At 32.3% G+C, this 15,829-nt stretch overlaps 1 protein-coding gene across 3 annotated transcripts; it reads left to right on the forward strand.

Annotated features, from left to right (window-relative positions):
- Positions 1-3,073: 3,073 nt before the first annotated feature.
- LOC114382995 (exonuclease mut-7 homolog) lies at positions 3,074-10,620 on the forward strand. Of its 3 annotated transcripts, none has more exons than XM_028342562.1 (8): positions 3,074-3,482; positions 4,161-4,286; positions 5,973-6,096; positions 7,593-8,038; positions 8,296-8,372; positions 8,516-8,651; positions 9,009-9,246; positions 10,305-10,620. In XM_028342562.1, exons 1-7 carry the CDS (start codon positions 3,138-3,140, stop codon positions 9,240-9,242), a joined length of 1,488 nt encoding a protein of 495 aa, XP_028198363.1. In that variant the 5' UTR covers positions 3,074-3,137; the 3' UTR covers positions 9,243-9,246; positions 10,305-10,620. The 3 variants fall into 3 exon arrangements, with proteins under 3 accessions (XP_028198363.1, XP_028198362.1, XP_028198364.1); XM_028342561.1 differs by having other exon boundaries at positions 9,009-9,212; XM_028342563.1 differs by having other exon boundaries at positions 3,461-3,567; positions 9,009-9,212.
- The last annotated feature ends 5,209 nt before the right edge of the window (positions 10,621-15,829 follow it).

A 15,829-nucleotide genomic window follows, 5' to 3' on the forward strand; every position in this document is an offset into this window, starting at 1 on the left:
TGTAATAGATAGACAGACACACACCAACATAGCAAAGGTTATATACAAATATGGACAAAACAAAAGATAAAAGGGAAAATGGAACATAAATAAAGAAGTCATGATAAAAAAAATTGCACACTGATTGAATGGCCTAACTCTCTAACAAGTCCCTAGTAGAGTCGCCATCTGTCACAACCTACCCTTCGACAGGAGGGCGAGATGAAAGGTAAAAGGTGCGTCTTCCAAAAAGAGGATGCGCGGGAGTCGCCACCAAATTTTATTCGAGGAAAACGATAGAAAACCAAAAAGAGGTCTGCAAATTTTGAAAAGAAGGGTTTGAGAATTGTTTACACATAGGGAAGGTATTAGCACCCCTCGCGCCCGTCACAAGGGACAACAACCTTTAATTGAGTGTGAAAAAGCGTGACTTCAATATTATTTATTTCCCTTTTATATTTTTTATTTTTTGGGGTCGACAAGGGGGCTGCCCTTACTTCTACGTATCCTCAGGTGCGATGAAAAATTCAGACCTACGTAGTTCTTTAAGTCTGAATGTTTGTGTGTTAAATTGATTTTATGTTTTTGAAAGATTTATTTTAATTGTGAACAAAAAGTTGTTGAAGGCGTTGGACCTTGAAACGATGTTTTAAATTTTGAAAAGCGGAGAGAATTGTTAAGGCGTTGGACCTTGAAACGATCTCAAGTGATATTTGATAAAAAGAAAGTTAGTTATGAGTTGGTTTTATCTTGGTTTTGTTTATTAATTTTCAACCTCTTTAAAGACGACTTTACAACACTAGTGATCGGTTAAGATTGAACTTTACAAATAAAAACGAGATCACCGATGATAGATGGAGAAAATGAATGTGCACATAATAACAAGGGAGATCCCTAAGGGTGCATAGATCACATTCAAATCTTAAAAACAAAACTAACTGACGGTCGCACGAAAAACACTGAACAAGGAACGATGTAGGGATTGGTCACAGTCATGATTGGACAGCGCCTCGGCTTCGTTTCCTCTTTTTTCTTCTTCTTCTTCTTTCTCTCTTCTCTCAATTTTCTCCACTTCTAACCCTTGGAACCCCTTAAAACCCCCTTAGGACGCCTATTTATAGGAAAAGGGTCAATTTAAGGCAATTACAGCTCGCCCAGGCGAGTTGAAACTTAACCCTGCAGCAGTGAGTTCGCCCAGGCGAGCTGGAGCTCACCCAGGCGAGTTGGTTTCTTCACCATGAAGCTATTTGGTGGCCCAAACAAGCTAGAGGCTAGTTTGGGCGAGCTTGGGTGCAGGAAAACCAAGGAAAAAACCCTTTTGCCCCTTTTTTTTTTTTGGTATTTTTCGCATTCTTGATCAAAACACTGAATGATCAATTGTTTCGCACTGTAACTGGCATTCAACACCGTAAGTCGACTAGCAAGGATCAAAAGATCAACAAACGATAGTCCCTGGACGAAATTAGGGTATGACATGGTGGATGTACCTGGTTGAGCGATACATGAAGATCTTAAAAGGGTATACAAAGAATTTACATCGTCCTAAAGCCTCCATTGTTAAAAGGTACATTGCAAAAGAAAATATTGAGTTTTGTTCAAAGTACATTGAAAAGAAAAAACTTGTTGGACTTCCCGAGTCTCAGCATGACGAGAGATTGAGAGGTAAGGGTTCACAAAGGCAACATGTTATAACTCCAGGTCAAGAGGAATTGAAACAAACTCATTTGTATATATTGAATAATTGTAATGAAGTTGTGTCATCCATAGTTCGTCACAAATCCTTAGTCAAGGAAAGTAACCCAAAAATGACCAAGAATATGGTGTTGAAAGAGCATAACAAGACTTTCTTAAATTAGTTTAAAGATACAATCTTTGGTGACGATAATGCTTCTAAAATGTTAAGGAATTTAACAGATGGGCCTAAAAGAAATGTTAGAAGTTGGCAGGGATACAATATCAACAAGTATTCGTTCTAAACCAATTCACAAGACAACAAGAGTATAATGCAAAATAGTGGGCTTAGTCTTAGGGCTGAATCCCAACACTTTGCTATTGTAAATGATGACAATCCTCGTCTGGCGTCCATGCCTTACTTTGGAGTCATTGAAGAAATCTGGGAGCTTAATCATGTTAAATTCATTGTGTGTGTTTTTAAGTGTAAGAAGGGTTGATAGCAATATCAATGTGCGAACCGATGATTTCAAATTTACTTTGGTAGATCTGAAGAAGCTAGCTTATCAAAATAAACCTTTTATTATGGCAGAACAAGCTAAATATGTGTTTTATGTTCAAGAACCTTGTGATGAAAGGTAGTTAATGATTCTACTAGAAAAAAAATCATTGGTCTCCATGTTGAAGATGACGATTTAACCCTTGATACTTGTCACTCTCCTTTCTCTATAAACATGCCTAACATCAATGGAGAAGAAGAAATTGATGACGTCCATGCAAATCATAATGATCATGATCAAAGAAAATTAATTAACATCATATAATGTAATCATTTTTATATTTACTTGTTTCCATGATGAAGATTCCTCCCTAACATTGTCACCATGCAAAAACCCTTCCAAAGCTTACACCAATTAATAAATTCCTCATTAGAGATGGGAACCTCCCGAAATCTTTCCTTATCCTCCTTCAATATTAATGGTGGAGGAATCTCCTTGTTCGAGCTACCATGACATCTACCATCAAAGGCAAAAAATGGAATAACCTTTTCACTTGAAAGCAACTTTTCTTTGTAAGTAGAGTTCTCTTCTCCTCGTGTCCCTTCTTATCTACTTCCTTTTTGAGTACAATCTTCTCTTCATTAATTTTCCTTTTAACTTTTCTTGTGTTTCAAAGTAGAAAATTGTCTTCCTCCTTTAAAATCTCTTTAGAATTCACCCTCTATAAAAAAAGAGTTTAATACTCTTATTAAGATGTTACACTATTATACTACAAATTTTTTCTGTATAATAATTATGTTAAAAGTCATTATTTTTTAATATGTAGCATTTTCAATTCATAGTCTAATATTTCATAAAACAAATAAAACATATTATATTTAAAAACTATTTTAATTTTAATTTTAATTTACGAGTAAATATAGGCAGCGTCCCTCCTCCCATACATCACAACTAACAAGCAAACAGAGCTTCCTTCCTCCCTGGCTGATGGATGGTGGTGATCCAGCGAAACTCAAAGTCCACCTAGTCACCCGCACCGACTCGCCCGAGTTCGCGCTCCTGAGCTCGGCGCTGAGTCGGACCTCGGTGGTAGGCCTGGACGCGGAGTGGAAGCCCGTCCGAAGGTCGTTCCCGAGGGTGGCGGTGCTCCAAATCGCGTGCGGCGACTCGGCGGTGTTCGTACTGGACTTGCTGTCGCTTCCCCTCTCTTCCCTGTGGGACCCCCTGCGCGAGTTGCTGCTGTCCCCCGACATCCTCAAACTCGGATTCGGATTCAAGCAGGATTTGGTCTATTTGTCCTCCACTTTCGCCTCCCACGGCGGTTTCGATAAGGTCAGACACACAATGAATGCTACTTAGGGACACTCTTTCCAATACTCTGTCTGCGAGCGGAAATTTACTGGGAATCACTAATTTGGTGGGTCCCACTTTTAATTTAAGACGGTGGGTGTCACACTTTTAAATTAGGAGAGAATGAGAAAGAAAATGGATAAAAATTAGTAATTTTCAATAAATTTGAGTAAATTATAGAGAGAGTATGAGTTGCTAGCATTCCTCAGTAGTTCTTGGAAATCTTCTAAATTTTAGTTTTTGTCCGAGCTATTTGTTTTCCTGGCTGTGAAAATATACGTACAAATATGGTGTTAGTTGCGTTGTGGTGAGTCAAAAATCTTTTACATTGTGGGAAAATGCAGTTGATGCAGCTGCAATTGTGGTCGTGATTCAGTTGCAGTGAGTCGAAAACCCTTTAATTGCAGCTGTGGACCACAATTTAAAACCATGCATGCAAACTTTATTTCCTACTGCTAACATCTTTTCTCTCTTACGTGAAAATATAAATGCTTAGTTATTTCAAAAAATATGTAGACTAGAGCAATGTTGTAAAAGACATGGACACAACCAAAACTTGAAAATTTTTCAGAAACTACAAACACCACTAGTCCTTATAAATGAACATTTTTGCTATGATCCTGTTTTTGACAGAGACTTTCTGAATTCAATTGTGGACAGGTTGAGCCATATTTGGATATCAAGAGTGTGTACAACCATCTGCAGCATAATAAGAAGCATGTACCCAAGCAAAGTAAGAGTTTGTCAACCATATGTACAGAAGTATTGGGGTTTTCGCTCTCCAAGGTTTGTTTCATTTTCACAAGTTATTCATTCAACTTCAGCATTTGATAAACTTCTATGGCTATGCTTATTTGAGTTATTGTGTGCAATTCTATGCTTTAGGTGAAATGAGTTTTCTATTAGCATTTGGAGGAAGGTTTTATCAATTGTTTTTTTTGCTAGGATTGTTAGGCTGTTACTGTCGATATCTTTTCCTTTTAAAAGAAATTGTACTGCTGGAAGCTTGTTGGTCGGTCCATGTTTTTCTTTCTGTATCTTGTTTTGGGTTGATGAGAAGAAAGAATGGGAGGTTGTCCATTGGCAAAATTTATATTTGATTTTGTTAGAGAATTAATAATCCTGAAATGGTGGCTGAGGAAATGAGTGGATTTAAATCTCTGTCATGGCCACTCAAACTGGAGTCGTTAGACTTGAAGCATGGACAGTGAAAAAGTTTCTTTTTACCTCGTGATGAAATTTAGTTTTATTACAAAAGATTTACGTTATCATGGATCAATCCAAGTACTGTCCACTGAGTTGTTGAAGCTTTGGTATCATGTTAAGAACCAGTAATCTTAAAGCTTAAGTAATTAGGTAGAGGCATATTGATGGATTTGTAGCTCCTAACTAGTACTTTATTCATGTCAGACATCAATATGCATATTGATCTTAAAATTAGTGCTTCATCCCAGTGGGTAGCAGAACAATTGTTGGGAATGTGTTCTATATCTAGAAGATTCCTGATTGTAATCTAAATTGAATTTTTTTTTTCTTTTTGTTGGATGCAAATCCCATTATTGGATTCAGTAAAATGTTCTAGTAACAATTATCAATTCCAGAATGATAATCATCCAATAAATAATGATTTTACTGATTAATGGGCTGGTTTAAGTTCTATCAATATATCTAGAAGATTCCTGATTGTTATCTAAATTGAAAATATTTTTCTTTTTGTTGGATGCAAATCCCATTATTGGATTCAGTAAAATGTTCTAGTAACAATTACCAATTCCAGAATGATAATCATCCAATAAATAATGATTTTACCGATTAATGGGCTGGTTTAAGTTCTATCAATATATCTAGAAGATTCCTGATTGTAATCTAAATTGAAAATATTTCTTTTTGTTGGATGCAAATCCCATTATTGGATTCAGTAAAATGTTCTAGTAACTATTATCAATTCCAGAATGATAATCATCCAATGAATATTGATTTTACCGATTTATGGGTTGGTTTAAGTTCTATCAAAATTAATCTTTAGTTGGCTGTCTTCAGATAGAAGTGACAATTGCATATCAAATTTTGACTTATAACCTGTCATTTGATTTATATGCTTTCTGACCCCCCAAAAAATTCATGTTTGCTCTCTTATTTGCAGGATTATATCAATCAGAATATCTTTGCTTTCAAAGTGATTTCTGAGGATATTTGTTTGATCCCAAAACAAATATTGCAAGTTACAGATTATTATGTTTATTGATTTTTCAAAAGCAATAATAGGATTGACCTGAATACAATAGAAAGATACTACTGTTCATATTCTTGTATTTAAATTGAAACAAAATGTCTGTAATGGGACATGCAAGGGGGTCCCCTTATTTGCTCAAGGATGTGTATATGCTCTCTTGGAAGGTCAGGATCCAGAGTTGGTCCAAATGGCATTTTTCAATTACTGTATGGTGTTAACCAAACTTATATCTGCTTTAGGAACTCCAATGTAGTGATTGGTCATATCGTCCGCTAACAGAAGAGCAGATAACATATGCAGCTATGGACGCTCATTGCTTGCTTGACATATTTGAGGTCTTCCAGACAAAGTTTGTCAAAAAAGGTTTGTAATGCCTGGAAATTTTATAGCACAAACTCTGGACAAATTGCAAGCCTGTCATTGTTTGTTTTTCTTCTATTGCAACATTTGAATTTTTGATTTATTAATTGATTGGATATTTGGTCGCTCTGATTTACAAAATTTGGCTACAGGTAAATGTTATCCTCCTATTTTACAAATATAAGCAGTTTGACTGGTCACAACATCTGAAGGAATTTGCCAGTGTGGTTCTAGAAAAAGAGCTGACAGGATAATGTAGTGTGATGCTTCAAAGATATAGACAATCCACTTAGGTCCCATGGCAAAAAGTAGGGCCAGATTGCCAATTTTTACTTTCAACTGAACAAGTTAATGTATCGTCTAAGTGGTTCAAATTTGAAAAGTAGGACAGCAGCAATGCAGCTATTGAATTTAGGAGATGTATTTGCAATTTTGGGAATCTAGAGGAAACATAACCTGAAAGTATGATTGAGCCTTTTGTTTTTCTCTTTCGATAGTGTCTTTAAAAATGTATGTAACTTGCATGATTATCATCACTTGGAGAGGGCTTTCACAATGAATTTTATTAAGTTTGTTTAAAGAAATTGTTTATTTGTTAGTTTATTGGACTTTGCATTATTTGTGCTGGAATTGCTATGAAGTTAAATAAAGACTTCTCATTATGTCGGTAATTCTGTCAATAATATGTGGATTATCTGAAATTTTAGATTTTTGAATATTAGGATTTTTGTTATGTCAGTAACTAGTTTTAGGTTGGGCTTGAACAGGTTTTCTCAACTAGTATTTTATGTATATGTATATTAGCATAAATGTGTTAGTGGTTTGAAGCTAAAACACTCATCTCATATCATTGGAGCTCATTATTTGGTACTTGTTATTCAAATGTGTAACTAGCACACATCTCATTATTCATTTCATACCTGTATTCTCTTATCCATTTAATCCCTCCAGTCTTAGTATTTGTTATTGTTTAAAGCTTTCATCAAAGATTTTAAGAGGGTAGTTTGTTAGGAATGCTTGACTTGGCTAAATCTTACAAATAAGAACCTTGGCATTAAATTCTCTGAATTTGTGTAGCATCTTTGAAACTGTTGATTTGTGTGTTCCTTGATTTAATCATAATTCAATCTGTAAACTAATTTCACTGTAACACAGCAGACTATTACCAAGCATTCTATGGAAATGATTCTTACAAATTTTTATTTTGAAATGATTTTTACCAGAAGATATATAGTTCCAACATCCCTGCAACTTTATATGGAAATTTTCATTTCTTACTCAAGCATCCACAGAAATAAACCTCATGTATGTGCAACACATTGGATAAATATGGAAACTATTCTGTATAATTGTTTAATCTTACTTTCAGATCACAGGATATATTCATTCATCCCCCCTCTATTATCATCTAATAATGATTGATTTATTTGTTATCTAAACATTGAGGCATTGTACAGAGAATTTTTGGTCATGACATTTTGTTAAATTTTTCACTGCAGGAGACTTGATTCTTGAGACTACGGTATTGTCTTATCCTAATGCAGGTCTTGGGTTGAAAGAGCTTTTCAGAAATCATGACACGAGTGATAAAGTCCTAAGAGCACAGTTTTGTGAAGCTTTAGCAATTGTCCAAGCCACTACTTGTTCTGATGCTGCTCAGATGATACCTTTAGCAGGGGGAATGATCCAAAAATCATCATGTTGGGTTACTGTGCCAATGGATGAAGTTTTGTTGAAAGTTGTGAAAAAATATGGTGATAGGATTTTGCTTAAGGAGTCAGACAGAAAGCCCAAAAGCTCAAAAAAGAAAGGGAAGAAGCATTCACTATTTAATGGGATTAGTCAAGAAAAACATTTTGAGAAGTCTGATGGTTGGCAAGGTACCCCACCTTGGGATCCTTTGGTGGGGGGAAATGGATATCCAAAGTTCCTTTGTGATGTCATGGTAAGCATCTTAATTATGAATATCTTATGTTCCCTTTCTTCGATATTAAGATGTTTAGCTATAGGATTTTTATAAATATAGTTAAATTCAATCATCATTATCAGTGCCTATAGTCATTGGTATTCCTTTTGTGGTCTCCTGTTGTATGAATATTTTATGGAACTTTTATATATAAAAAATGGGGGGTTATTTTAATATTGGATCTGAATGTTTATTAAATAAAAATGTGAGCATGAATTTGTAAGGGATTTACTCAGGTTGAAGGCTTGGCAAAACATTTACGGTGTGTTGGGATCGATGCTGCAGTTCCTTATTCAAAGAAGCCTGAACCAAGGTTATAAATAGAGTATAATTATATTATTATTGTTTAATAATTGTTGATTCTAGTATATGCTTAATGCCATTCTTCTGACAGATGAATTACTTCTATATGTGTTTTTCTCTCTTTTTTGTGAAACTATTTTCATTTATATTTAGGATGTTGATAGAGCAAGCACAAAAAGAGAAACGAGTGATTTTGACGTGGGATGCAAAGTTGCTTAGACATGATTATCTGACACAAAACCAAATCTATAGAGTGAAGAGTCTTCTAAAAAATGAACAGCTACTTGAGGTATGGTTAAATTAACTATCCACATAAAGAGATTGACAATATACATTCCTTTGAAAGTAAAAAGATAAATTATACAATATTATGGTTACGTTGTCTTTTAAGGAACCCTTATTTATTAGTTTTAGAATGTTTAAATTTTATGGACAGTGCAAAAATCTGGTGATGGGCTAGAGTTTAGTACATGGATTTTGAAGTTATCTTTGTGTTATTTCTTCCACCTTAGTTCAATTATTGCAAAGTGAACAGAAAAATTGTTAAATTTCTTGCATGAGAGAGTGATATATATATATATAGAGAGAGATCACAGTAGTACTTTTTCTATGTGGTCACAAAGGCTAAACTTGAAGTGTTTTTCAGGTTATTGAAGCTTTTCAGATAAAAATTAATGAGGATAAGCTAATGTCAAGGTGCACAAAATGCAATGGGACATTTATTCAGAAGCCACTGACAACTGAAGAGGCTATTGAAGCTGCGAAGGGCTTTCAAAGAATTCCAAATTGCTTATTTAACAAGAATTTAGAGTTTTGGCAGTGCATGGATTGTCACCAACTTTATTGGGAGGTATTGTTTACCTGTCAATTGCTTATTTAAAGAGGTATTGCTTATTTAACAAGAATTTAGTCAATTGGACTTGTTATTTTTGGAAGCATGATAACACAGTTTTTCTTTGACACTTACGGCATGTACACATTATTGCTTTACTGGCTGTTTGGTCAACTTATACCCCTTGCTTGTTGAAGGATCTATGCATGACTTTTGGCATATGAAGAACGAATTTTCAATGAGAATTAAGAATGTCAGATTTCAGTCCTATCATCAGGACATGCTAGTGGAAGGATAAGCATACAGATATAAACTGTCTATAATGATTATGTTTTGAATAAATTACACTTGCATCTCCTGAGCTTTTTTTAAATTACACATAACATTACTCTTTTTATTTATACACCAATCTCTCTTTATGTTTGAAAACATTACATTGACACTTCCTTGTATGTTACACTAACACTCCCTTGTATTTTACATTCACATCCCCTACTAGAGAGGGTATTGCAATGGTTAAAAAAATAGGGGGTGTTTGTGTAATTTCACAAAACCTCTGGGGTGGTTAGTGTAACTTTTATATTTTTCTTTTCCTATAAGCCAAGCAAAACATTTTTGTATATGGACAACATCTTACATGTTTGCACTTCTTTGTTTGATTAAGAACAATAGTACTCTCTTTGGACTCATAAGCAAAAAAGTGATCTTGTATGTTGGACTTAAATATAAGCAAATCTAACTAATTTTGTCCTATTTAATGTTATCATTCCTAAAACACCTTTCATTTAATTCTTATTCTATTTTCAATGAATTCTTTTTTATTCATGATAACAAGTTCCAATAAATAACATTTTATAAATAACCTTATTTTTTATTCGAGATTAGGAAAATTAAATGGTATCACCTAACTTTTTTTAATTAATGTGAAATTAGTTATTTTTACTTATATGAGTTTATATATGAGTTTAGACGGATGAGTTTAGAGGGAGTAATAGGAAACAAAAATTTCTTTGTTTCTAGTCTATTATTTTGTTATTCTTTATAGTACATATGTTGATAAAATATAGCCAACTTTCTAACTATCACATGTTGTGCCTGTTCTTTATACAGGGAACCCAATACCATAATGCAGTTCAGAAGTTCATTGACATTTGCAAACTGAGTGACTAATTTGAACTACTCTCATTTCTCTGTGATGTGTTTTCGAGTATGGTGCCATCAAATAACTTTCGATGGAAGAAAAAAGTCGTTTTCACTTTAATGTATGTTTTAATGCAGTTTTATTCATGTGATGTAGTTTATATTTTACACATTGATTTGGCCATCACTGCCCCCACTCTTGGTTGTTCCTGTGTATTCTACTGAATGCAAGAACCGAAACCACATTGAATTTCAATAAAAATAAATAAATAGGTTTAATTGTACATTTTATCACATCAATTATCATTATTTCATAAATTTTATCATCCAAGTTTTCTTTTGTGCATTTTACTATCATTTTTTAATGTATAACAAAATGCCGAGATTTTTCTTAAAAGAATGGCATCATTTTGTCAGGATTTTTTTTATGAAATGATGGTCAAATGCATAAAATTTGGTAAATATGTGGGCAAAATACAATGAAAAACAAGCTTGGGCGGTAAAATATGTGAAAATTGAAAACATAATAGGAAAATGAGTGAAAGAAAAAAGCTTAAATAGTAAAATTCATAAAATTATGTTAGTTGAGTGACAAAATTTATAAAAATCGGTTACATAATAACTTGTTGGCTTGTTAGCATGACATGTTTACTCTATACGTGCCAGATTGTAACCATATCTATTTTCTCATTTTTCCTATCTTTAAGCATTAATTAATTATTCTTTTTTTAAAAAAAATCATTAATTGTACAAATACACAACGTAAAAATCTTTTGAGGAAGCATTACAAGTATAAATTAAAGTCCTAGGAAGCAACTTTAATATCAGAAAATCTAACCAAAATTAAAAATTTACATACTGTAATATATAGAAGTTAATAAGCTCAAAGTTTATTCTTTTTTATTGGTTAATCAATTATATGATATCCTGGGATGAAATATTAATTATATGGATATTTAATTGTGAATATATTTAGATTGAGTAATCTTGGATTCTATTTCTTTAAGTAAGGTCTTGGTTTGAGTTTTATGAATGAAAAAAATGTGATTGGGAGAAGAAATCTCCTTGAGAGTGATTAGTCCGATTTTCATGTGAAAATTAATCATCGACATGTTATGATGATAACAAAAAATAGTGAATGTATTTTTGAAAAATATATACAATTTAATAATCTCAACTTTTTACTCTTCAAGGTCATCATCAAATCTATTTAAAATATAATAATTATATAATTCATATATATATATATATATATATATATATATATATATATATATATATATATATATATATATATATATATACTACAAATAAAAAAATTGCAAGGAGCAAAATATAAAATCTGTTTTAGTATGGACCTGAGGCAAATAGAAAAAAACTTAATAGAGATCCAAAATAAAATTATTTAATTTATTAAGGACTAAGAATATATTTAAAACATTTAAAACGGTTTAAATATATTTTTCATCCTTGATAAATTAGTGAATTTTATTTTGGGTTCCTAATAAAAAAATTGTGTTGGATTCTAAGTAGAACAATAATGTTGTTGGTCATTGTTATTTTGTTTTAATTCTTCTAATATATTATTCTTTTTCATTTTAATCTTTAAAATATTTTGTTCATTTTGTATTAGTCCATTTGAAAAATATTTGATAAGGACTAATAATAGATAATCTACAAATTTTAGGGACAAAAATGAAAAATAGATATATTAGAAGTACTAAAACAAAATAACAAGGAACAAAAACAAAACTTTTGTTTTATTAGAAACTTAATACAATTTTTTTATTAAAGACCCAAGACAAATTTTTTTAATTTATCAAGAACTAAAAACATATTTAAACCTAAAAGTAAGTTAACTTAAGTATGTATATAACATTTTTTTATCTTGGGTTTGAGACCACATGTCCCTTAATCTATTGAATCATAGACTAATTTGGCTTAATCTATTGAATCATAGACTAATTTGCCTTGCAGTATACGTTGACCAAGGGAATTTTACACATGGAGGAAATTGAACATGTTCTCCTGCTAATAGACCATTATCACACATGTGAACAGAATGAGACATTATATTAGTGGCGGATCCAAAAAATTTCTTAGTGGAAGCAAGAAATAGTTTATACAAAAGAAAAAAAATACTTAAATGTAATTTTGGTCCCTCTATTTTAAAATAGAGACATTAGTCTCTGCAACTTTGGTCATCCTATTTTTAAAATAATCATTTAGCCTCCAATTTTGCAAAATCAATGATTTTGGCCATTTAATCAAACTAAAAGTGTTGACTATTAAGAGATTAATGCTGATTATGATATGAATTAAACAAATAATCTCGTGTTACATCACTAAATTTGGATCTCATTAGATTAATCTCTTACCAATCAATATTTTGGAAGGACCAAAATCTCAAATTTTGCAAAAGTGAAAACTAAATGTCTATTTAAAATAGAGGGATTAAAATTGCAAATTTTCAAAGATATAAGGACTAAATGTCTCTATTTTAAAATAAAGAGACCAAATTTATGGATTTTAAAAAGTAGGGAGATAAAAATTACATTTAAGCCAAAGAAAAACATCACAAGCTTTTGTAAAATAAATAATGTCATGACAAATAAAATCCAAAATACTTAAGTTTCTACACATTATAATAGTCATGTATGTATTTTTATACTTTGAAAATGTTCTACGATTTTTTTTTTATTTTCAATATTATATAAAATGAAAAAATAAAGTAATAAAATTAGTATCAATTTATTCACTTTATTTTATTTCTTATATTTTTTTATTATACATATACTATTGGAAAAAATCTTGTGGGGGCAATTGCCCGCATAGTCCAATACGTGCATTCGCCATTACCTTATAACATAGCACCAACCCTACAACTTGTGCATATCATTTATTAATGACATGTGATCATTTTCTTCCCTATAGGTCCAAGTCTACAAAGGAAAATTAATGTTTATTCAAATCATTTCAAATTGATTTACTGTAAAGGAAAATATCACAAGAAGGGGGGTTGAATTGTGATTTTAGAAATTTAAAACTTTTTTTAACAACAATGTTATCGTCTAGTGATAAAGTGTATAAACAAAAATATCAAATTTTTGCAAAAGGTTTCAGATGATAGACCTGGATTTTGTAAAAACAAATAGAGTTTTTCAAAAACAAAAATCAAATTTGAACCCTGAGCTAGTTTAAAGCAAAGAAGAGGAAGCTAATAAAGATAAGGCACAAAAAGTTATACTCATTCATCTCAACCATTGAGACTATGCTCAGTTCTTAGCAAATCACCAAGTTCCACTAACTTTAACAAGTTACAAGTATTAATCATTGTCACTTGCTCTACAGTTCAAGCTCTACACCAAGTATTCTTTTTGCTACCAATCACGGCTAGCTCTAATACAAATCAAAAGATTTATTGTTTGCTTGCACACTGTGTAACGACCCGCCTTGTCTCTACGATATCACTAACTATAAAATGTGACATTTCAATTTTAAGCGAAGGCTCCATTAATTTGATTATGAAAATGATGGTAAATTTTCGTGATATACATTCATTAAACAACACACAAATACGTGAATATATATATATATATATATATATATATATATAACCACTATATATCATTCACATGTCAGAACATAATTCAGTTTTTACGTATATCTAAACATGGGACTTACATGCCTAATCAAAAAGAGTCAAGGAACCAACTAAGGAAGAGTTGATAACAAAACACAACTCTCTCCCAAAATAAATTTCAACGTTATCACGTTGGCTTAGCGGCTCCAACAAAAGGACTTCCATCCATGTCACCTATTGTTGCTCATCTGCTCCCACGAACGAAAGTTTGAGATCATCACAGGCACCAACCACATAGTACAAAAATTGCGAGGGTGAGTTTATTATAAAAGATCAACAAACACCAAATGACAATGATTAGCAAGAAAACAACAACAATAACCACAATCATTCTTAATAATCCATCAGTTCAACATACACTTAACAAACTAGTCATAAACTTTTCCACAATTCAAATCAATTATGTTCAGAATGATGCATGCACCTGACTCAACTCTAAAATCCAATGTAGTACCATTCGTCAGGAAATAGCCTAAGCGTGTCCACATGACACTCTCACTTAGGAAAACTAGGTAGCAAGTATCGAAGTCACCCTGTCGTGCACAGGCAAATTTCCCCTATGGTGATCAACTTGAGTCTCAAGGAAGTTCTAAACCGACATGCCCCCAAGTACAAGTATTTTTTCTCATGAAAAACTATGAGTACTTACTGACAAAATTTATACTATTTTCATACAATATGAAGTATGAAACATGGGCATCATCAATAAACTTACTATGGATAGTAAAAGATTCTACGTCATCTCCTTTTTTTTCTCCAGAGATGCTTAAAACTCTTTGAACACTTTATTTCCCTCTCCAGGGATATCCAACATGTTCACTACATCCCCCATGTACATAAACATCATAAATCATCACAATGATATCAACATCAACATCATCTTATTCCAATGTCATTATCAACATCAACATCATCTCAACATTATCATTATCATTACAAGCAATCGCATTCCAGATACATACATATAAATTCATGCATGGGATTCACATTCCCCAGGTCTTTAGACAACACAAACCTCATACAACAACAATCTATAATATCACGAGACTAGTATTTTAAGGAAAATTCTAAATTAAAGAGGAAAACTATGGTATTCAAAACAAACTCTTATGCCCATTCAAAATTTAATAAAGAAATAAATAGAAGAACAAATAAAATTTTGGGTAGAGGCTCCTCAGTAATCAAGACTTTTCCCGAAAATTTCAATCATTACAACGACAACATTATTCACAATTTCAATCATCAATAACAAATATATCACATCTCATTAGTTAAAAATTTAGTTTTTTTTTTCTTGAAAATCAACATGCACATCAATAACAAATATATCACATTCCACTAGTTAAAGACACAATTTTTCTTGAAAACCAGCATGCACAGGGACAAACATACATCCCCATAATTGGATTCCATGACCCAACTATGGTATCAAAAGCTATAAACAAATAATAAATTCCCGTCACCTATGTATATCTCTCTGTTAGTTCCTTGCGACATTGTTCTAAGATCTCTTAAGTTCACATCTGTTCGTCCAAACGCAGAGCTCTATATACCAAATTGAAGATAATTTAGTAAAGATTTTAAAAAAGGGCTAAAGGGGTCAAATACCCATTCAATTTAAAAAGGGGCTAAAAGGGTATTTTGAGATCCACATCAAAGAGACATCATTTTTTAAATTTTGATCATGCCATTGTGATCGGGGTTTAGTGAATGTTACAAAAATGAAGTCTATTTTATAAAAAGACAACTTTTACAACGTCTCATTTTCAAGGGTTTTTCAAAGGAAGTGTAAAAAATTCAATAATGATACCCAACTCAAACTAACTAGGAGAAGGCTTAGTAATCATGGTTA

This window comes from Glycine soja, chromosome 14 (assembly GCF_004193775.1).
Source record: "Glycine soja cultivar W05 chromosome 14, ASM419377v2, whole genome shotgun sequence".
Taxonomy (NCBI): Eukaryota; Viridiplantae; Streptophyta; class Magnoliopsida; order Fabales; family Fabaceae; genus Glycine; species Glycine soja.

Coding starts and splice junctions, on each gene's coding strand:
- LOC114382995 (XM_028342561.1), top strand. CDS start 3,138: ATGGATGGTGGTGATCCAGCGAAACTCAAAGTCCACCTAGTCACCCGC. Junction 6,097..7,592: donor GACAAAGTTTGTCAAAAAAG/GTTTGTAATGCC, acceptor TTTTCACTGCAG/GAGACTTGATTCTTGAGACT. Junction 8,039..8,295: donor AGTTCCTTTGTGATGTCATG/GTAAGCATCTTA, acceptor GGATTTACTCAG/GTTGAAGGCTTGGCAAAACA.